General features: G+C 44.4%; 1 protein-coding gene across 10 annotated transcripts in view; it reads right to left on the bottom strand.

Moving 5' to 3' along the window:
- Fam13c (family with sequence similarity 13 member C) overlaps positions 1–22,839 on the bottom strand; it is a 183,339-nt gene that overhangs the window by 46,812 nt on the left and 113,688 nt on the right. For all 10 annotated transcript variants that reach the window (XM_050140337.1, XM_050140371.1, XM_050140355.1 and 7 more), the window contains 2 exons: positions 15,105–15,223; positions 1,519–1,582 (listed from right to left, as the gene is read on the bottom strand). In XM_050140337.1, the coding sequence (XP_049996294.1) occupies positions 1,519–1,582; positions 15,105–15,223 (183 nt within the window). The remainder of the gene's footprint in view (positions 1–1,518; positions 1,583–15,104; positions 15,224–22,839) is intronic.

Genomic DNA, 22,839 nt, shown 5'->3' on the forward strand with positions numbered 1-22,839 from the left:
ACCTTAGCCTGCAGTTGGCACAGGTCTCCGCTTGGGCGTCCCAGGCCATGCACCGTTCACGCCGTCTGCAGACGCGATGCAGTGGAGGAGAGCAGGTTTTCAAGCAGAGCTTTCAGCAACGGCTCAAGCCATTTCAGCAGTCCTGTCGCTTCCAGCCTCAAGAATCAGCTTCTCCCAGAGCCTGGGAAGCTCTTCCCCACATCACCCTTCCAGCCATGAGCATCAGAACCATCTGTTGCAGCGTCACATACAGCACAACGGGAGGAGAGCTGTGTGTGCTGATTCGGGTTCATAGATAGCCTGTTTCCATAAAACTCCCAACTCTTTCCGCTGTGAGTCATGCGTAGTCTGAAGGCTGTGCCTGCACACACACAAAATAATAGCCTTCTGCATTCCCGTTTGTGTTATATTTATGATATTTCTCATGGATTTAGGCATTTAAATTGGCTTAACCAGACACCTGGCTTACCTTTAGTCATGGATTTCTATCAAATTCTATAATAATAATGATGATGATGAATTATAACAATATTATATAATAGTATCTATTATTAATATAACATAATTAATATAATATAATTATAATAGTATATTATAATCAATATAATTATAGCAACATTGTATATTATTATTATTCAAGAAAGGAAAAAAAGACCACCTAAATATTTGAATGCCTTTTATGTGGTCAAAAAACTAAGGGGGGGGGAGAGAGACATATCGTCAAAATGCTGAATTAACCATCTGCCTGAAGCTGTTCCTTTCTCTTCTGGGCATCTGAGTATCAGGTCTACTTAGTTTCTCTGCTATGACCTTCATCAGAGACACCACACACCACCCATGGCTCCAAGGGACAAGAGAAACTATATGAGGATTTCAAACCAGGGTCTGAAGCCAAGGCATTCAAAGCAGAAGATACTCGAATTGTATCATACTGATTTCTGATATTACAATTCAATTACCTATTTCAAAGGAACTCTAGAACAAGCTAGCTACCTAACATCCAGTGTAATGAGATGCTATTTAAATTGAAAAATATGGCTCCCATATCTCAAAGTGTATGAAGAAAACATCAGATTTTATTATGCTCAGGGAAATGAAATAGAAAGACCAACTATGTCTGAGGTTGCAAACACCAGTCAGTGGGAAGCAGGGAAAGGGGAATCCAGCTAGAATTCAATTAAGAAAAAAAAAAGCTGTACAAATTTTAATTATCACAGCCCTGGTTATATAACCCCCAAAGCAAAGCCGGAAAGTATAGAAAGAAGAGACAGCTGGACTAGGGTAAGGTTCAAGGTGTGGTGAGCATTCTCAAAAAATGCTATTTTAAGCTTGCTCGCCCCAACACCAGGAAGAACATTGTGTGAAGTAACATCTCATCACCATGATGAAGAAGTTCACTTAAGAGTGACAGGATTGAAAGTTTTCCCTGGAAAGACTTTCTGGTGCTCTGACAGGGAGTAGGCAACGCTGAGACTGGCTGAGACTGATGTTTACATCAGCCACGATGATTCCACCTACCTCATGGAAGTCCTGCTGAGTTCCAAAAGCTTCCTTTGGCCAAATGGCAGCCCTCTGGTCTACTCTACAAAATACAAAGGAAAATTATGTCTATTTGAAGGAACCATTTCAACAACTCACATTCGAAGTTGGCTGCTACAGATACAGCCATGTTCCTGTTGGAAATCCCAAGTGGCATTCTCCCTGCTGAAGGGTGACATCAGGCTCCTTCAGTGGTCGGGAACACAGAGTATCTGAGCCCTGCCAGCCTCCGTGATCCTAGTGCTCGCTGCTGTTTCTCTGACCCCACTTCTCAGTCACCCAGGCCATCCCTGTTTCCTGGGCATACAGTCCCTAGTCTATTTCAAACCCTGCACCTCCAGCCATCCTGGGTCTGGGATGCTTGACCCAGATCCACACACAACTGACTCTTGTCATGCAATCATGAGTTTGGCTCACATTCCCTTCCCTGAACAGGCCTTCTTGCCCTCCTCTTCCTGGTATATGCAGTGGCTAACAAGAGACCTCTGTAATAAGTTGAAGAAATGAACCCAGACCCATGGTTGTCCTTTGACCTCCACATGTGCAACCTAGTGTCTGTACTTTCTCTCTCTCTCTCTCTCTCTCTCTCTCTCTCTCTCTCTCTCTCTCTCTCTCTCACACACACACACACACACACACACACACAAATACCACATGTACACACACTCGCAAAGGTTTTTTCCTGTCCCTTGATTTTTACAACAAATGCCATAGTCATTGCTGGGCTAGATAATGAAGCTGGGTTCTGCCACTAAATATCTCCTAAGAGAAAAAAAAATGACCTGAAGCAAGGCATACGCCTTTGATCCCCTTGTTTTTAGTTTAAAAACAAAACAAGAAACCGTATCCTGTTAGATGCTCAGGTCCAAATCCAGGCTTGTCAAGTCCTATGCCCAATGGCATATACGATGCTGCATTCTACAAGAGTTCCTATGTCATTATCTAAACAAACAAATTATAGTCCTTATTAGAAGGCCAACTGTCTTAATGAATACGGCATAAGATGTTTAGTCCATAAATTACTTGTTCTAAAAAAGACTATTTGAGGACACAGTCATTTATGGCTAGCACACCAAGTCAATCTGAATACCAAAGACAAAACATTTTCTGGACGGCTACCAAGGTTAATAAGTTCAGCTTGTCGTAACCCACTCAGAAAGGTACAGTAAGCAACACTGGAGGCCTAATTTCTTCAGGTAATAGGTGAGATTTTTTTTAAACTGGCCACAAGTTGGGCTAACAGTGCAAACAGTTGACTCCTAATGTCAAATAAAGCAGTGGCAAATCACAAAGACTGTAGAGGGCACAGTGAGAATGTATGCCTCATCCACACAGAGCCAGCATCTTCCTCCTATAGTCACCAGGAGAAGACTTGGGCTCCCAGTCACCAGGTCAAGCACGGGCAGCCACAGTGAGCAGAGAGTAAGGAGGACCTCAGGTTCGCCTGCCCCATATCCTTCAATCCCCTGAGCCACCAATATGGCAAGCTAACAAAATGACTCTTTGGGACAGGGATTAAGCCATCCCTTTATTTCAAAATGTTAAATGGGTTCTAAATTTTTGTCATATACAGTGGTTCTCAAACTACACTTCCACAGTTGCTGTAAACCAAGGAAAGCAGGAGAATGGTGTTTTTTAAAGATTTATTTTAATCATGGGTACATGTGCCTGATTATGGGAATGTGCATGTGAACACAGGGTGCATAGGGGCCAGAAGACACTGTTGTCACCTCTGGGGCTGCAGCTACAGGCAGCTGTGAGTCATCTGACTTGGATAGTGGCTTATCTTTCATCTTAACAAAACTGGGATTATTATTAAAATATGCCATGAGTCACCATAATTATATAATGATTCTAGTGTGGCGTTTTATGTGCTTCTAGACTCCCTGTGTTGTTCTAACACAGCTGGCATTATCAGTAAGCATTATTTACAATCAACCCTTCATATCCTATGAGGTAGCTAATACTATCCTCTCTAGGCTAGCCAGGTAGGAGACAAAAGACAGATGAGCCATAGGGGTTGGACTTTCGCTCATTAGCAGAGCCCTTGCATGGGAAGTGAAAGGCCCTGAGGTTTGGATCCTGGATCTGATGAAGAAATAAAAACAGAAAGTCATGAGGAAAAATGGAGAAGCATTATAAGGACACAGGAAGTTAACCAGGGCTCGTTCCATAGCGGCCAAAGACAAAGAAGTTTTAAGAAAGAAAAGCCTCAAGAGGAGTCCAAGATGTCACCAGCCTTCATGTGTCTGGCTGGACATGCCAGGTGGTTTAATCAAATGACTTCATTTAATCCCCAAGAGCCACCCAAGAGATTAGCACACACCCACTAGCCAATAGGAGGAAGGGTAATTAAATAGTTTTATTATTCATTCAACAAGTATTTATTAAGCATCAATTATGTAGCATAATCTAGATCAAGTGCTGGGCAGCGCATAAAAAGTCTACTTCTAGAGAAGCTGCATTTCCTTTTTAAGATTTATTTCTGTTGTTGTGTTTTGCCTGCATGTGTGTCTGTGTTATTACATGTGTGGCTGGTGCCCAGAGAGGCCAGAAAAGGGCAACGGATCCTCTGGGGTCGGAGTTACTGGTTGCTAGCTGTCATGTGGGTGCTAAAAATCAAACCAGGTCCTCTGGAAGAGCAACCAGTGTTCTCAACTGTCAAGCTATCTTTCTAGCCTGGGGGCCTGTATTTTCATGAAAGGAGAGAGGACATAAAAACTGAATAAGCCAACAATAACCTATGACGCACCAGATGCCAGGATCTAAGGAGAAAAGGAAAACAAGACACAGAAGCCAGGACTTGCAGAAGATCGGGCCAAGTGCCCACAGCCAGACAGTGCCAATCACCCAGAGACAAGGAGAATGACAGCCTGAGTTAAGAGCATTAAAAGGTCACGGTGAGGAGGAGAAAGACTCAGGAGTTTTGTTGGAAAAGCTCAGTAGCAGCTGAGGAAATGAGAATGCCACTGCATTCAATTCCCCCTCCCTCACACCCGTAAGACAATGATCCAACCACGTACAATCCTGCCAATACGTGATACCTGCTCCACGCTGAAACTCTCCATTCCGTTACCACTTCCCTCCATCACAACTACAGGCAAAAGGCTTCATGCCTCCATCAAGCCCGTGCTCCCGGGAGGCAAAGACGAGCAACACAGAACACTCTGCCAACTCCGTCACAACTTTGATCCCTAGCCCAGACCTAGGCCACGGTCATGCAGCGTGGACTCCTAAGAGCCCAACAGCGGTCCTCAATCCTGACGCCTCATCGTTACAGATACCATCACTGTGGCCGCAACACTACCAGTCGCCACATCATTGCCACCATGAGCATCTTTACCACCATCAGCAGCATTGCCATTACAGAGAGCATCTTCACTAAGAGCATCCCAAGCAATACCTCCAACGCTACCTCTAATATCACACAAGCGATACATCCCACCATCACCCAAACATCAATACCACCACAAGCGGTACCTGCGACATCACGATGAGCAGTATCACCACGGTTTCCACTGCGTTATCACTATTGGCATGCTTCTGCCATCAGGCACCTAAAACACCTCTGTCACCATGAAACAGCAAATAAAAATGCCAATACTCAAAACCACTCTTCAATAGAAAAATGCAGAAGTAATTACGGGCTGATATTAAAACGGTTTCTGCCCAGAATCTGCACTTGTGAGCGTGTGGACAGCCATTGAAGGGCAGCAATAAAAACTGGCATTCCCAATTTGCTGGATCCCTGAAACACGAGCTGAGTCAGGCTGCAGGGCTGGGCCCCTCTGGCGAGGTGTACAGGAATTCAAAACAGCAAAACCAATTAAGCATTAAAATATTTTTCTTGGCCCCAAGACAATGCCAAACCACAGGATGCAATCGTTTGTGGAAGAAGGGTTGTGCTTTGACTCCGGATTTTAGTCTCAAATCAACATTTTAACTTTAATTAGTAAATGGGAGAACCCTGTCTCAATCAACGAAAAGCTTCCATGGAGCCAGTGGCTCACAGAAGCTGAAGTCCCCTAAACTATATCTCGTTCAAGCCCAACAGTCAGTATGTGACTAGTGCTTCAATTTCTTACCGCAAATGACCTGTTTATCTGTCCCCTCCTCTCCACACTCCCCACCTCTACTGCCATCTTAAGCAAAGCTACTATCATCTCTCACTGGAGTAACAGGGGTCTCCTTCTGGTCCCCCTACTTTTTCTTCCCCAGAGCATGCCACACATAAGATCTGACCACCCACTGTTCTCTGTCCACTGCAAAGAGTACAATCCTAAGACAATCTACTAAGGATTCACTGGGGGTTGTTTAATGAGTTAGACAACATGGCAGGAAGAGTAAAGGGCCATCCTCTAACAGTGTGAAGACTTCCCAGTTCTCCCACTCCCCCGTTCTCACACTGTCTCATGACATCGGAAGGAGTGAACCTGGTGCACGCCTTCACCCTCCACTCATGCCAGGCCCCATCTGTGCTGTGGTTACGAGGGCATCCCTCCAGCTCCGCACACTCACTGAGCTCCTTCCAAGCTCATGCCTTCAGGATGTCCTTGTGCCTACCATGCTCCTTGCCAATCCTCTTGGTCTCTGAATGAACTCATTTATCCTTTAGATATCATGCATGCCTCTCCCAAATGTGTCTTCATTTTATACAACTTGTTGTGTAGACATAGGAAACTCCCCAATTCATGATTCCATATCTTCACAATCATTTAGTAGTCGTTTACTTTTGATGGTAAGCTCTGTGGGGCAGGAATCATGAGTTTTGTTCAACATTTGTCCTTGCTGCCAATCCCAGCACAGGATACAGAACAGGACGTATGCATATATTTGATAACCAAGTATTCGTCTCAGAGTCCTGCACAGCTGTCAATTATGATCAGTTGTCAAGTGTGCACAACCCAGGTTCCTTCCTCTCCCCGAGGCACACCAGCAAAACCTACAGGCTGCAGTGACTCTCACTTCCACAAGCAAGTACATTTCTTCCCTGAGAAGACTAAGGACCAGCCAGCACCTGACTAATCCATACTTCAAAGAACCTGGACAGAGAAGCTAAGCATCTAACTGTTCAGAATATGTCATAGCGAATAGGATCTTAGGGCTGAGCAGGGCTGACCTCAGATCTCATCTCAAGATTTATGGACGCCACTGACTTAAGTAAGCCTCTGTATTAGGAAGCAGCACTTGGGACGCAGGAATGTATACTGGAGCTATGACTGTCATTTCCGGGAACTCTTTTGAAAACAAAAGGTACATCCCAAGAGGGCAACCCCGAGCAAAACATTCTTCATATCATACAATAGTTCTATATGCAGACACAGACAAAATGCCAGGAAACGCCAGAGCTATTATATTAGCAACAATCACCACCCTTGGCACCAGCATTATAAAGAGCCTTTCTCTATGATGTTTAGAACATACCAAAGACATTCTCTCACTTATCTCTTCTTAACTCTATGTATTCTGTTTGGGGGCGTGTAAACATAAATGAAGGGGCCACAGAGAGTTGACATCAAGTCCTCTGGAATTGGAGTTACAGGCAGTTGTGAGCTGCCCAACATGGGAACTTAAACCTAAATTTGGTCTTTTGCAAGAGCAGCAAGCACTCTTAACTGCTGAGCCATTTCTCCAGGTTTTCTTATCAGTTCTTTATAAACTTCTGGTCTAAATAATGAAGAGCAAATAGCACATGTTTCAACTTTAAAGACCCCGAGTTTGAAATTATCACAAACTGACACCCACACACAGGAAATTAGAAGTCAAAAAATTTTCATATTAACTGTCAACCCAAAAGTCCTTACTTATGATAAAAGATAAAGTAAATATAAATATTATAACTGTAATTCTTGCTTGATACCTGTTTTGTTATATGAAATTTTTCTGTGTTAAAGTTAAAACCTTCCTTTTTATTTAAACAGAAAAAGGGAGATGATGTAGGAAGTCCTGTCTATGTGTTGCTTTTATTGGTTAATGAATAAAGAAACTGCTTTGGCCTATAGCAAGGCAGAATTTAATTAGGTGGGGAAAACTAAACCGAATGCTGGGAAAAAGGAGGCGGAGTCAGAGAGAAGCCATGTAGCCAGAGACAGATGCCAGCACTTTACCGGGTAAGCCACAGCCTCATGGGTATACACAGAAAAATGAAGGTGGGTCAACTTAAGACATGAGGTAGCCAGAAATGCACTTAAGCTATTGGCCAAACAGTATTGCAGATAATATGGTTTCTGTGTGGTTATTTTGTGGCTGAGCAGCTGGGAACAAACAAGCATCCTCCTACAACATATGACCCCATCAGGTCCCCTGGAACTGAAATGACAGACAGTTGTGAGCCAGGTCCTTTGGAAGAGCAGTCAATGCTCTTAACTGCTGAGCCATCACTCCAGCCCCGATCATGAATTTCTGAATTCAAATGTTCTCATCTTACTAATTGTTTCATGTTCATAGGAGAGGAAGGAAGTGGGAAAGGCAGTGGATGGGAGATGCAATCAGAGATACTCAGAGAAGCCATTCGTGACCCAAGTGTGTAGCAGGGAGTCTCAGCAGGTCAGCAAGATCAGCTATCTGTCACTTCTACTTCATTTGCCCTTCTCACAAGACACCAGACAAAGCCCCCAGGAGCTCACCAATTAGACAGAGCAAATGATCCTGCGCAGCCCTCCCGCCCTGGGACAGTCCATGCTGGGGGTGGCATCTTTTGTATTACTAGAAAGCTCTGTTCTCAACTGTCCTTTTCCCTTCAAGCAGAACTCATTAGGACTCTGCTCACTTCTATTTAAAATTTTTTAAATAAAAAAAAAAAAACAATTAGCTTTTCACACACACACACACACACACACACACAGAGTCTCAAAACAAAAGATAAAAGGATCTATTCCCCCAAGGAAAAGTAGCTGCCAAGAAAACTTCCTCTCTCTATAAAGCAACAAAGCCGTGAGCTTTTCCTTTCATCAGAAGGATCACAAACACAGAAACAGTGCAAGCCATCAAAGGCCATTATTCTTGCTTGGGGTCCTCTAAAAGCAGGGCCAGGCAGAAGAAGCCAGCGAGCTGCCAGTGTAACCAGCAGCCTAATCAGCAGCTAAGCTGCGGAGACACAGCTCCTGTTTATACAGAGGAGGTCTTTTATGACACCAAAGGTTTAATTCTGTCATAAATTTTAATGCATTATTTTAAATACCGGTGAGCTAATCACTCTCCAAAGTAAATTTACTTAGCTAAGGAAGAACTCCCCCCCCCCCAATTAGCAGTCTCTGACATTCATAAAATCTTCCTTTTCTCATCGCTGAGGGACTATGAGACGGGTGTGAGCTTCAGCAATAGAAATCAGTCAAACCGATGCATATTCATGAAGTTGCTCTCAACTGATTTATGGTTCTTGTCTTGGCCCTGGGCCCCATGGGAGTGAGAACCTGAGCAAGCCACAGCCTCCCTGGGTTCCAAACTAGAAAACCAGAGTTGTATGCAGTCATTGGTAGGTTTTCCGGTCCCAGGAGAAAGCAGTTCTCTGGTTGTACAGTCTCATTAAGTACCGGGCACCAACAGGCATCTGGAGTAGCCAAACACATGCAAAACACTCAGTGGCAGCAAGAGCCCCCGTTAACATGTAAACTGTCAACTAGGCAAGGGGGCGTTAAGACACTACTGGTCTGTATGTACTATATCAGCAGTAAACTGCCTGCAGCCAGAGCTCCCAGGATGAGCAGCTGCCAGGAAGAGAAGGACTGAGGCAGGCATTACAAATCAAATGCTAGGTAGCAGCTTTAGTAAATGGGAAGGGTCCAGCAAAAAGGAACTCTGCTCCTGGGTGCCTGCTCACTGTCTTCTGGTGGAAGGTAAGCCCCGGGTAGTCATTCTTAGCTGTTTGCAAACAGAGCTGAAAAACCCTAGATTTTTCAATATGGACTCACAATCTTTTACAACACTATAGGAGCCAAACGTGTGTCCGCACTACACATCCAAATAGGATCCCGCACTGTACTGCTGAGGGATGTAGGATGGGGCTGGGGAGGGCAGAGGGCCAAGTGCAGTGAGGAGACCTGAGGTGGCTAGGAGAATGTTCCAGACAGCCATGGGAAACCTACAAAAAGAGGAGATTGAGAGAATGGCTTCAAAACTTTCCACAAGTTCCACCTAACACAGATTTTAGGAATTGTTTCTAAAATAATAAATAAATAAACAGAAAAATGGTAGGCAGAACAATTCCCCCAAGATGTTCTTGGCTTCTGTCTATTTCTGCATCCTCCATGCTATCCTGCCCCTCCCTTCAGTGCACTCACACAGGGCACAGTGCCCACCACACCTTGACCTATGAGACCAGGGTTCACGTTTGTGATTATGTGTTACACTGACATGGAAAAACAAGAAAGCTGACAGACATCCAAATTTTAGCAAAACTATTCCTAGATCTCCCTAAAGCTCTTTCACAGCTCACCTAGAAAAAGGCTCCTAATTCTTGGAGCCACAGGTACAAGCACCATGTATAAAACATCGCATCTACTCTTGATCCCCATCAGCTCCAGGACTCCACACATCTACAAGGACTGATTCATTTCCTGAGGAGTACCCTTCACACTTACCCCAAACATGAATGACCCCTAAGAGGCCCTAGTAACAGAAAGCTCTTCAGTCCCTTGCTATATTTATTATTTTAATTTTCTCCCACCTCCAAGAAAGTAGCCTTTTATACCTGTTGAGATTTCATCCTGACTTCTTCAGTTATTTCTGACCCCAGCCAGAGTCTGGCATACCTTTTTACTAGATCATATCTCCATCAAGACTCTGCTGGGGCTAGGTAGTATCACAACACCAGAGAAGGAAATCAGATCACACTACATACCTTCATAATAATAACAACAAAACAGGACTAGCACCAAAAAAAAATCAAGATATGTAGACTACAAGAATTAAGGGTGCAGAAATAAATGCACTCAGCTATGGCCACCCATTTTTCAAGAACACTGTCAAAGCACACATTGGGGAAAATACCACCTCTTTTAATACACAGTGCTGGAGGGGATATCCACATGGCAGAGAATGAAACTAGAACCATCCTTTTTGTTCAATACAAAAAAAAATTCAAAATCAAAGATCTTAATCTAAGACTTGCAGCTCTGAAGCTGTCCAGGAAATTCCTTCATGATATAAGCCCAGGTGAGGACTTTCTGAACAGCACTGATACCTTGGGAAACAATTACAAGGAAATTATGGGATTCTACAAAATCAAAAACCTTCTATACACCAAAGTGAAAAGAGAACCGACATGATAAGAGAAAATCTTTACCAACGATATATATAACAGAGCATTAATATCTGGAGTAGATGAAGAGATAAAAATTAAATATAAGCAAAAGAAACATTTCATTGGGGGGAATAAGTTGACTAGGCAGTTCTCAAGAGAACACAAATGACCAGTAAACATATGGAAAAACATTCAACACCCTTAGGCAGCAGGGAATGCAAATGAACACTACATTGAGATTCATCTCACTCCAGTCATAAAGACTCCAATCAAGAAAACAAATGATACAGGATGGAGAGTTGGCTTGGCAGTTAGCAGAGTCTGCTTGCTCTTGCAGGGGACCCAAGTTTGGCTAACAACACCCATATGAGGCCTCTCACAAATATCTTTAATTCCAGCTCTCTGTCTTCTGGCCTCTTCTAGACCTTTGCATACATACACACGCATACATGCACATGTGCACTTGCCGACAAGGATGTGGAGAGAAACTTTCACACACTACCAGCCATAATGTAAACCAGGGCAGCCGCTATGGAAATCAGAGTGGCGGTTTCTCACAAATCTAAAAATAAAACAAACACCTATACCACTCCCGAAAATACACCCAAAGGACTAGATAAAGTCAGCACACCACAGAGATACTTGCATATCCATGATTATTGCTGCACTATTTTCAATAGCTTAGGAAGAGAAGCAGTCTGGATGCTATCAGTTGACGAATGACCAAGAAAAATACAGAACATATTCAATTTTATCCAGACATAAAGAAAAGGAAAACAAATGAAATTGAGGATCATGTCAAGCAAAATAAGCCAGACTCAGACAAAATCATGTTTTCTTTCATACAGAGTCTAGATTCAAATACATATATACACATATGGCATATATATGTACACACATACATACATATGGCAGAGCAGAGGGAACTATTAGTAAAAAGAAGGGATTTAAAGGGAGAACAAGAGAGGATATTAGATGCCTTATTGCTTTTTGGTACAGTGTTAAACACCATGACCCAAAGTAACACAAGAAGAAAGGGCTCAGTTGGCTTATACATTTCTATCAAGAGAAGTCAAGGCAGGTACTCAAAGCAGAATCCTGGAGGCAGGAACTAAATTATCTTTCTTAAATAGCCTAGGTCCCCCTGCCTAAGGAAGCTACAGCCCATTGTGCTAACTGATGTGGGAGGGCCTAGGCCAATCAAGAGAATGTCCCCACAGACATGCCCCTAGACAATTCCAGTGGAAGCCATTTCTCAGTTGAGGTTCCCTTTCCCCAAGTGCTAACTATGACATGGTAGGAAGAAAGACAAACTATCCCATCATCTTACCATGTGGAATCAAGACTTAAACACATGTACAACATAAAACCAGAAGGGACCAGAAGGAAGGCACAATGGGAGCTGGCAGAAGTGGTACTGTAGAGAAGAAAATATGACCAAATTATTACGATGATACACAGGAATAATAATGCCATAATGAAACCCATTTAGTCACTTTGTATACTAACTAAAAGAAATGGTCATCTTTTAAAAAGAAAAAAATCACATTTTAAGTGAGAAGGGGGAGAAGGAGGAGGAGGAGAAGAAGGAGGAGGAGAAGGAGGAGGAGGAGAAGGAGGAGGAGGAGAAGGAGGAGGAGGAGGAGAAGGAGGAGGGGGAGGAGGAGGAGGAGGAAAAGATGCTCAGGATAGTGATGACTACAACTCCATTAACATATGTCTGAGTCTAGCCATGTGCTGGGATTAACACAGACAGGAACTGTTATGAGAAAATACGGGTTGCCTGACTCAAAGATATGTTTAGCCACAGATCTCATTTCACCCGCTCATCACATTTCATGATCCCTGCAATATTCTGAGGTTTTGAGAAGTTCCACTAGAATGTCCCTGGGTGACACCACCAGGGTTGTGATAAATAACTCCATAGTTGAAGGTTACCAGCCTCATCTATCTAAGAAACCCAACCGGACTCATCCTAACTGGCCTAACATCGCTCCTGAGTTGTGACTTACACAACATCCAGTGATTGCTGACAGCATAGAACACTCTGGAATGCCACCAGCTCAGAAAGCAAGATCCTGTGCAAAGGTGGAAGTGGAAGAATGCATGGCAAGGTGTTTGGGGTGGATGGAGAGTTGCTAAGTGGAAAGAACACAGAGTCTCCCTTAATAAGAAAAGCTTATTGGGAACTTGATACCTTTTTTTTTTCTTGGAATCAAGAAACAGTCTGGGAACATGCCAACATCTTACACATATGTACATAAGTGTCTCTCATTCTTTTTTTTTTTTTTTTTTTTTTTTTTTGGTTTTTCGAGACAGGGTTTCTCTGTGGCTTTGGAGCCTGTCCTGGAACTAGCTCTGTAGACCAGGCTGGTCTCGAACTCACAGAGATCCTCCTGCCGCACGCCTTTAATCTCTCATTCTTTTTAACCATAATCTCTGAGAGTACTAGTAAAGCATAGCTCGGCACCCCCCAACCATTTAATAACCACCGCTCTACATGGCTCCTCGTGGAACCATCCAGATCTCTACTTTCGGTTCTTAGCTAGTCATGTGTAAAAGATCACCACAGAATCTCATTCATCTTCAGCCACAGTAAAAATATACCCACCATTCGTATCCCAGCCACACACAGGACATAAAACAGTTTTGAGTTTATTGAACTGGAGAAGCTTAGCTGCTAATACCCTTTCCCTGTCGGTCTCTGCTAAATGTCTGCACCCAAAGGGCCACACATGTTCCATATGCAAGCACGAATGATTTAGCTTTGGGAATGGTTCATTTTGTTTGTTTGACTCTATTTTGAAATATGCATGGGAACGGGTTGACCTCTTTCTGGCCGAGAACAGCCTTTGCCGGGCCGTTGGGGTGGGAGGATGGGGGAGCTGGTCACCCGACAGTAGAGTTAAGCCAGATGAAATGAGGTCTGTGGCAATGAAGCCTCCAACAGGAGAGAGAGAGACCTTGTCAGTGAGGAACTAACACTGAGTCCAAACGTGATCCCCTAAGTTGGCAATGGCTGAAGAAGAATACATCCCTACTAGGGGCAATGTGGAGCAGGAAGACTCGCTTTGGGTCACTGTTTAAGGGGGTAAAGGTCATCGTGGTGGGCAAAACACGGTGACAGGAACTTAACTGCATCTACATGCATGCTGCATCCACAGTTGGAAGTCACATAGAAGACAGATAGGGTACAGGCTCTAAGACCTGCCCTTAGTGTACAGACACACTTTCTTCAGCAAGGTCTCACATGCTAAAGCTACCAAGTGTTCAAACATATAAACCCATGGGGGGCTTCCCACATTCCAACCACAACAGAGTTGAACAGCTAGCTGCCTATGAGTCCCCTTGGAGAGTGGACCACCATCTTTGGAGCTCTCTCCCACCCTCTGGGTTCCATGCTCCTAAATTTAGTATGTTGGACAGTCTAAAGTAGTGTCACACGGGCCATATTTGCTGAGCTTGTTCCACTTAGACTGCACTGCCTTCAAAAACAAAATTCTAAAGGTCACTCTCGGAAGCCCAGCATCACACTGATCCTAGCACAGGGTCCTACAAGACAGCTGATACGAGAGAGCTGTTGGATTCTCTCTTCTGTTTATTTCTAGAAGAGACTTTCCATAGACAGCTGCCGGGCCAAGCTCCTGTCCGAGCATTGTGCCAACCTTCTGCAGGCGTTTTTTCCACCCAGATCCTGGCTCTGGATTCAGGGCTGTCTCCAGGAGGTCTAGTGGGGCCGAAGCCAGTCCTGGGTTGCTTCTGGACTGAGGTCACTCAGCGACACTCAGCTCAGCACGGAGAATGTACTTGTCCTGCCATGGTCACACGGGAGGCTCTTTGGATTTGTGCAGGATCAGGCAAATGACTTAAAGTCCCTCAGGCCTTGGGTCCTCCATGTGATGGATTTTATGAGTGAGTGGCAGCTTTCTGAGCTCATAAAGACCAAATGAGACCTCAGGTGAGAACAGCTGCCACGATGGGAATTCGAATACAACCATCACATGTCAGCAGCATCAGAGATCACAGATGAGCCGTAATTTCCTCTGCCATGAAACAGAGGGATGAGCAAATTCCTCTCCACATGCAGACCTGCCCTCCCTGAGTCTTAGGACTTAGGATCTTCAAACAGAAGAGGAGGAAGGCCCTGTGCATTTCTCTTTAATGCAATGGTTCTCCTTTAAAAACCCTTGTAAGTAGCTTCTCTCACTGTGAGGAATGGCAACCAAATCAGGAATCCTTGCCTCCCATGTGGGTGGCAAGCATACAGGTTAGCACATTGGGAAGCAAACCAGAAGTGCAGGGGAACTTCTAAACAAAGACTTACCTCGGTTGAAGTCGCACCGTATCCTGGCACCTGAAGATGCTGTTTTGTGGACTCTCGTGAGCAGGCGTTCCCGCTCTGCTCTGGCACTCGGACTGGCTGGGCACCACATGCTCGGTGTCCTACAAGACAAAAGGGCAAATGAGCTTCCTGCAGCAGCACTTCCCTAGGACCCCCTCCAGACTGAGCTCAGCTGGGGCAAGAGGCAACGACAGGCACCACACTCTCCTGACTTCCAGATGGGAAGGGAGACAACTCAATGGCCAAATTTAATAGATGTATTTCTCCCAGGCTGTTGCCTGTGCAAGATTATAAGAGAAGGGGGTGAGGAATATCAGTTATAAAAAAGCGAAGAAGAAGAAGAAGAAGAAGAAGAAGAAGAAGAAGAAGAAGAGGAGGAGGAGGAGGAGGAGGAGGAGGAGGAGGAGGAAAAAAATATGAAGAATTTTATCATATTGAAAATAACACTGTAGAGGGCTAGAGAGATGGCTCAACAGTTAAGAACATGTACTATTCTTGCAGAGGACCTGAGCTTGTTTTCAGCACCCACCCTGGCAGCTCAGAACCCTCTGTAATTCCAGGCCCTGAAGGAGTCAACACTTCTAGGTTCCATAGGTGACTGCACTCGTGTGTGCACATTGAAACAAAGGCATAGACTATTAAAAAGTTAATAAGATGTGCTTTTTAAGGATTCCTGTATTTTTATGTTGATGAGTGCCTTTGCCTACATACTTGTACGGCACCTCCTGCATGCTGGGTGCTCATAGAGAGACCAGAAGAGTTGCATGCCCCAGGACTGGAGTTACAGATGCTCGTAAGCCACCATGTGGGTGCTGGGAACCAAACCCAGGTCCTCTGAAAAAGCAACAAGTGCCCTTAACTGCTGAGCCACCTCTCTAAACTCAATCAAATAGTTTTAATTACATTATAGAATACATCATAAAGGTGGATATAAATTTAGTATAATGATACTTACAAAATAGTCATGTTTATCAAGAAAATGTATGAATGCTTACAGACATAAACAGATCGGGATGGGTTGAACTAAAAATCTTAATAGTAGTGATCTGTGAGATGTCATTTTGCTTTGAGATCCATATGGATTTTCCCATTTTTCTATAGCAGAAAGATGTTCTTTATGCATGAAGAGGTAACTTTAAGCTAGCTTGAACACAAAGGCGCACTCATTTTATAAACCCCAGTACCAAGTGTGCCCGATCTCTCTCCACTGACACCCATGTAACTATCACCATCGGCTTACCGGGCATTTGAACAGACCCAACTCTGAGTGCCCATAATGCCATCCATGATATAAAACCCTTCTGAGTGCTGGGCTGTGGCAGATAACAAGAATACACCCAGACTACAACACAGACATACATGGAAATGGAAGATCTATGACCCACAGCTGAATTCCTGTCATCTCTAAGCTGAAATGAGCCTATGACAAATCCCTGTCATAATAAAATAGTTCCTTTGCACCCAATGAACGAAATACAAGCATAAACAGCCAAATTATTTGGGATAAAAGATGAGGCTGCATTTGTCTCTGCAATATAACTCAATGGCAAGAGAGGTCCGGCCTCTTCAAGGGCAATGGGTTTAGAGCCATCTAGGTCAAGTGTCCTATAAGACATTTTTCCAAAATATGAGAGGGGCCACGCGGTCACCAGAAGCTTCTAACAGGAAAACTGTATGAATGTCGTCCTATAAAGGGATGGGACAGAGTGGGGAGGGCCAAGGGAAGGGGATGAATGAAGAGAATCAAGATACCTTCTTTACTCTTCCAAACCTCCAGAGGGGGGAAGCCCCTCCCAGGGAAAAGTTCCCTTTGTGTTCACTGACTCTCCAGATTGGGTAGCTGCTCACAAAAAGGCCTACGGCTACTCAAATATTGTTAAAGTTTCCCAAACAGGAAGGTTTTCAAGAAAGAGCACTGCTTGCTACTAGCTAAGCGACTGACTGTAGGCTGAGTTACATAACTGTCTAGGCTCTGCGTCTCTTGTCTGCAAAATGGGGATCACCTCTGCAACCTCACAGGGGCGTTGAAATGTGATTAGAATCTTCCCATGCCTTTCGAACAACTAGAGGCCAATAGCAGGAGGCAACACTCAGCCGAGAGACTCAGACAAAAGCAAATGTATTTTGTGCCGCACTTGTTTCAGATTCCTAGGCAAAAATTTCTATGCAAGTACCTGGATATCAAAGACACCTTAAATATCTTTTTGCTTTGCTGTTGTTGTTCTGAAACAGAATTACTGTGTAGACTCGGCTGGGCTCACACAACACCCCTGCATCTCCAAGAGCGGCAAGGACATACAACCATGATGGTTGGCTTAAACCACGTATTGTGAAGCGCTGATGCCTTGTAGGCCTTAAACATGTTCCATTCCAATCTCTACAAAAGGTCACCATTTCATTAAAACTTCACCTTTTAGAGAAAGAACAGTTTGCTTTTTTTTTTTTTTTTCATCAAAAACAGTATTTCATCTGCTTCCTTTAGCCTCCAGTGGCTGGGAAGGATCCCCTCGGGTCTGATCCACTGACTGTTTATCACAGAGGTGATAAAAAGGGATACTGGAGAAAGGGCTCCCTTTATCTCCTCAGATCAAAGACCTCAGAGTTCGAAAGAGCTCTTTTCTCTGGAAGGGGTATATAAGGAGTATTTGGAGGCTGATGACTAAATGGAGAAGAAGGTGACATCGCGCCATGCCATGTTGTTCTGCTGAGAATTCAATGCTGAGAATTCAAACCTCCAGATGTTAGGGAATTGGGGGGGGGGATGAAAATATGCTAGTACAAAGAATCTTGAGGATTGACAAGCACAGCAGACGCTGACGTAATAGCAACAGGTTGAACAGAAATGACAGGCAGCTCTTTCTCAGGCCCAAAAGTCAAAATATGCCCATAAACCCTGATTTCCAAAATTTTCTAATATCAGAAACTCAAATGTAACCTCTCTTAAAAAAGAAGACATATGCTGCCTTCTCCAAAGCATATGGCAAGCCTCAAACATCTTGTTCATTAATATATATGTATATTAATGATATATAACATATAATATATAATAAAAACATTAATTATATAATTTAGTCCCTCTTCCCCTTGATTACCTTTGCAAAGAATGACCTGCAATGGGCCAACAGCCCCAGCAGAGCTGATGTGGCAATCCATCGTAGAGCAAAGACAAGGGTCCCTACTGTGCTCGGGGTGCATTCTTGACCCATGGAAATCATGAGAGGTAATACTTGATTGATGTTCTTTTAACCCCAGGGCTTGTTACACAATATTAGAAGAGTACAACATCCCACCTTTCCTGTACCATAAAGTACAATCTTTACTTTTACTACCTCCTTTTTATTAGATAAAAAAGCTATTTGCTAAAACAGCAACTATCCGGGGGTGGGGGAGGGAAATGATGTGATATAAAATGTGCCCATAGATTTCCGGGTCCATTCGAGAAAGGGGTAGATCCCTGAGAGCTGTGTGAACGCTGGCACTGAGAACCGCGGAGTGTGCCCTAGAAAGAGTGACAGATGGACGACAGAAAGCAGAAGAAATTTTCTTGGTATGACATACCCAGTGAAAGCAACCCCACTCCCCAATTTCATCTGAAAGAATCAAAACCTTGCCATGACAGATGAACCTCAAACCTTCTAAGTGAGTCTATTGTGTGTGTGTGTGTATATATATATATATGTATGTGTAATATATATATATATATATATATATGTATGTGTAGAGATGAACCTCAAACCTTCTAAGTGAGTCTACTTTGTGCGTGCATGTGTGTGTGTGTGAGTGTGTATGCGTGAGAAGATGAACTTCAAACCTTCTAAGTGAGTCTACTCTGTGTGTGTGTATGTGTGCGCGTGTGGAGATGAACTTCAAACCCTCTAAGTGAGTCTACTGTGTGTATGTGTGTGTGTGCATGCGTGTGCACACAAACACCCATGCACACGCATGCACAGATGTAGGTATACTCAGCTGTGCATGCATGTGCAGTGGTCAGAGAGTGACACTGGGAGTTCCCCTCGGTTGCTCACTTTATTTTTGCCCTGAGATGTCACTGACCCCAGTGAAATCATTTCAGCCAGGAGGCTAGACAGAGAAAGCCCTCGGCCTCACCCTCTCAGCTCCACCCCTCAGCACCTAAGCCGCAGGCTCACACCCTCATGACTAGCTTTTATCTGGGTGCAAAGCTGCTTTGTGAACCTACTGACACCCACTGACTTCCTCAAGTAAGCAAGACTCTCTTTAGCACCTCCATTACCTCATTTAAAATCCGGCCATGGGTTCTAATCTCTTAGTTCTCTACTGTGAGAAAAATAAACAAATGAAAGATGACCTTTTATGCAAAAGGTGAATCCCAAAAGACTTTGAAAAATATGACTGATATTTATGTATTTTTAAGACTATTCCCATGACAGACAGCGGGCATTTCTGTTCACCCACTGAAGCGGAAATATTCCAATAACATAAACACAGTTTATAACTTAATGGGCCTCAAATCATTGAAAGTATATAGTTTCTTATTAAGTTTAGGAAAGCTGTATGATTTCAAGTAGTTCGCATTAAGAGAGAATAATGTCAATTCGATACTTGAGTCAAAATACAAGAGGACCATACAGTACCACTTGGCTGAGCTACAGAGCTTATACCCTAAGCCCACTCTCCTCAGTGCAAACCCAGGGTTCTTCCCACCATTCCTCAGTGATTTTCTTGCCACCGAACTGAGAGGCCGTCCCATGCCACCCGTGTGAGCATGGCTGCACTTAGGGACCCGGTGGTCATCAAGGATGAGATCATTGTAATGTACCTGCTTTCCATAGCTGTTTTCTGTCTCTGCAGCCTGTAAGGGAAGGACACAGGGACTTTGAAGGGGGGAAGGGGGTGTGTGTGAAAAAAAGCTAAGGTCTTCTCTTTAATGAGCTTGTGAGGCAAGAATCAGCTCCTTGGGTCTGTCAACAAAAGCCTATCCCCAGTCTAGGGGCCTCTTCTCAAGAATCTTCACTTTCCCGTGTCTTGCCCTCAGAGGGGTTTGGAATGATGCCATTTATCACCGTATTACAGACTGGATATGAAATATCCCTCATATGGGCTGGAGAGATGGCTCAGTGGTTATGAGCACTGGCTGCTCTTCCTGAGGTCCTGAGTTCAATTCCCAGCACCCACATGGTGGCACAAAACCATCTCTAATAGGACCTGATGCCCTATTCCGGTATGCACGTGGACATGCAGAACAGTCATACATAATATAAATAAATAAAATTTAAGGGAAGAAATTATTTAAAAAAAAAAACCCAAACTAGAAATACCCCTCATAGACGCTTGTGCTGAACACTTGATGTCCAACAGGTGGCGCTATTCTGGAAGGTGATGGACAATTCAAGAGATTGAATTTAGGTGGCAGAGATTGGTAATGGAGAACCTTGCAGGTGTATATTTCCTGGCGCCTTCCTATTGTATCTTCTGTGCTTGCTGTCTGCCAAGAAATGCAGCCCTGCCTCTCTCTCTAGCCCCCGCTGCTATGATAGTCCCACTGCCCTGATGGTCTGCCCAAGCTCACAGGGCTGAGAGTTCATAGGAGGAGAATGTTAATAAAACCACGAATCAAAGTTTTCCTCCATTGAGGAGTTGTCGCTGTCAAATACTAGGGGACTGTCTTATTTAGTGTTCTATTGCTGTGAGGACACACCGTGACCAAGGCCACTTATAAAAAGAAACATTTAACTGGGGGCTTGCATATGGCATCAGAGACTTAGTCCATGATCATCAAGGCAGAGACTGTGGTGGCAGGCAGGCAGACACGGCACCGAAGCAGAGGCTGAGAGCTCACACTTGAATCACAAGCTACAGGTAAAGAGACACTGGGCCTGGCATGATGAGCTCATAAAGCCTCAAAGTCCCCTCCAGGGACACACCTCCTCCAACAAGGCCACGCCCCCCAAACCTTCCAAAGAGTTCCACTAATGGGGGACTAAACTTTCAAATATATAAGCCTATGGGAGCCGTTCTCACTCAAACCCCCACAGTCACTGAAAGTCAAAATAAAGTGGATGCTCCTCCAATCGTTCTAGTGTCTCTAGAAGCAATGTTGAGTTCTGAAATTTACCTCCATCGACCCCAATCCCTGGAAGGTGATGAGGTTTCTAGGCTTAGCTGCGCTAACTCTTGGGATTCGGGAACTGACCATCTCCTCGGCTGTGTGGAAGTCTGGATTTCTAACTACGTTTATCGTTTAAATATTTCATCTGAATTTCAAACGCCTGCAGGGAACTCGCCATCTAGCGCTGTCGACAGTGTGGCGAGGACAGGTGAGTGACCCAGAGCATCAACAATATGACTACGGGACCAAGGTTAGCTGAGACATTCTGCAGACACGTGGAGACAATAATAAGGCCAGTCCTGGAAGGGAAGCAGTTAAGAGCACCGACTGTTCTTCCTGATGATCTGGGTTCAAGTCTCAGCACCCAACGGCATCTCACACTCCTCTACAGCTCCAAGTTTCAGGGATCTGATACCCTGCTCTGACCTCCACAGGCACCAGACACACAAGTGATACAAAAACATACACACAAGTGGGCAAAACACTCATATGTGTGTGCATATATATTATACATATACATATATATAGCTTTTAATTTAAATCTTTTTTAAAATATGAGATCGTGTGATTGGCAAGTAGCTATTTTGACACCGTACAATGCTCACGCCACCTGCTATAGCCACTGAGTCCACCTAGTTCTCACGCTCTGCTGCATGGGCTCCACCCCAAAACTCTTTGAGGTGTCGGTTCTCTAGCCAAGAATGGAGCAGGTCACCAAATCCAGGAAGCCCCATGCTCTGATAGGGAGGATGGAAAAGCAAATATCGATCTTTTCTTCTATGCACGGTGGGGGGGGGGCTGCTCTTTTTCCCTATGAGAAATTCCCTTAAGCATAAATCCAGAGTTCTTAAGTGTGGTGGCCAAAGTAGAAGAGAAATAGTCTCTCTGGAGAGATTCCAAAGTCACCTCTTATGGTAAGGTTCGGGCTCTTCTGGTTAGAACTTAGCAGGGGAATGTTTGCAAGAAATCACTCTAGGGTGTTTTGCTGCTGCTGCGGATAAATGCTATGACCGAAAGCAACTGGGGAGAATGGGGGGTTATTTGGTTTACTCTCCAGGTCACAACCCATCACCAAGGGGATCAGAGCAGAAACTCAAGCAGGAACGAAGGCTGGAGCCATGAGACTGTTGCCTGTTGCCCTTTTCCCTGTGGCCCCTGCTCAGCCTGCTCTGTGCCCCTGGACCACCTGCTCAGAGATGGCACCATCACAGTGAGCTGAGCCCTCCCATACCAATCAACAATCAAGAAAATACACACACACACACACACACACACACACACCCGCCGCCACGCAGTTAAATGCCTACAAGCCATTCGGCCGGAGTTAATTCCTTAATTGGGTCTCCCTGAGATAATGGCTGGCTTTGTCAGGTGGATATCCGAAGCTAGGCAGGAGAAATGGAGCCTACAGCTTCACTGTGCTGCCTCTACAGACTGTTCCGGCCAGCTTTGTGCACAGCTCTCCTCCATGGACCACACACACACAGTGCAGGTGTCACGGGTAAAGAGGCCACTTGGCATGCCATCCGCCGTCTCCTCATGCACAGCGTATTCCCCCAGCTTCGGAAACCTCATTTCCCGTCATCTTCTCCGCTTAAAACCTCCTACTGCACAACTCGGGTCGACTCT

Source organism: Alexandromys fortis, unplaced genomic scaffold (assembly GCF_014885135.2).
Source record: "Alexandromys fortis isolate MF-2015 unplaced genomic scaffold, M_Fortis_MF-2015_v1.1 scaffold_9, whole genome shotgun sequence".
Lineage (NCBI taxonomy): Eukaryota > Metazoa > Chordata > Mammalia > Rodentia > Cricetidae > Alexandromys > Alexandromys fortis.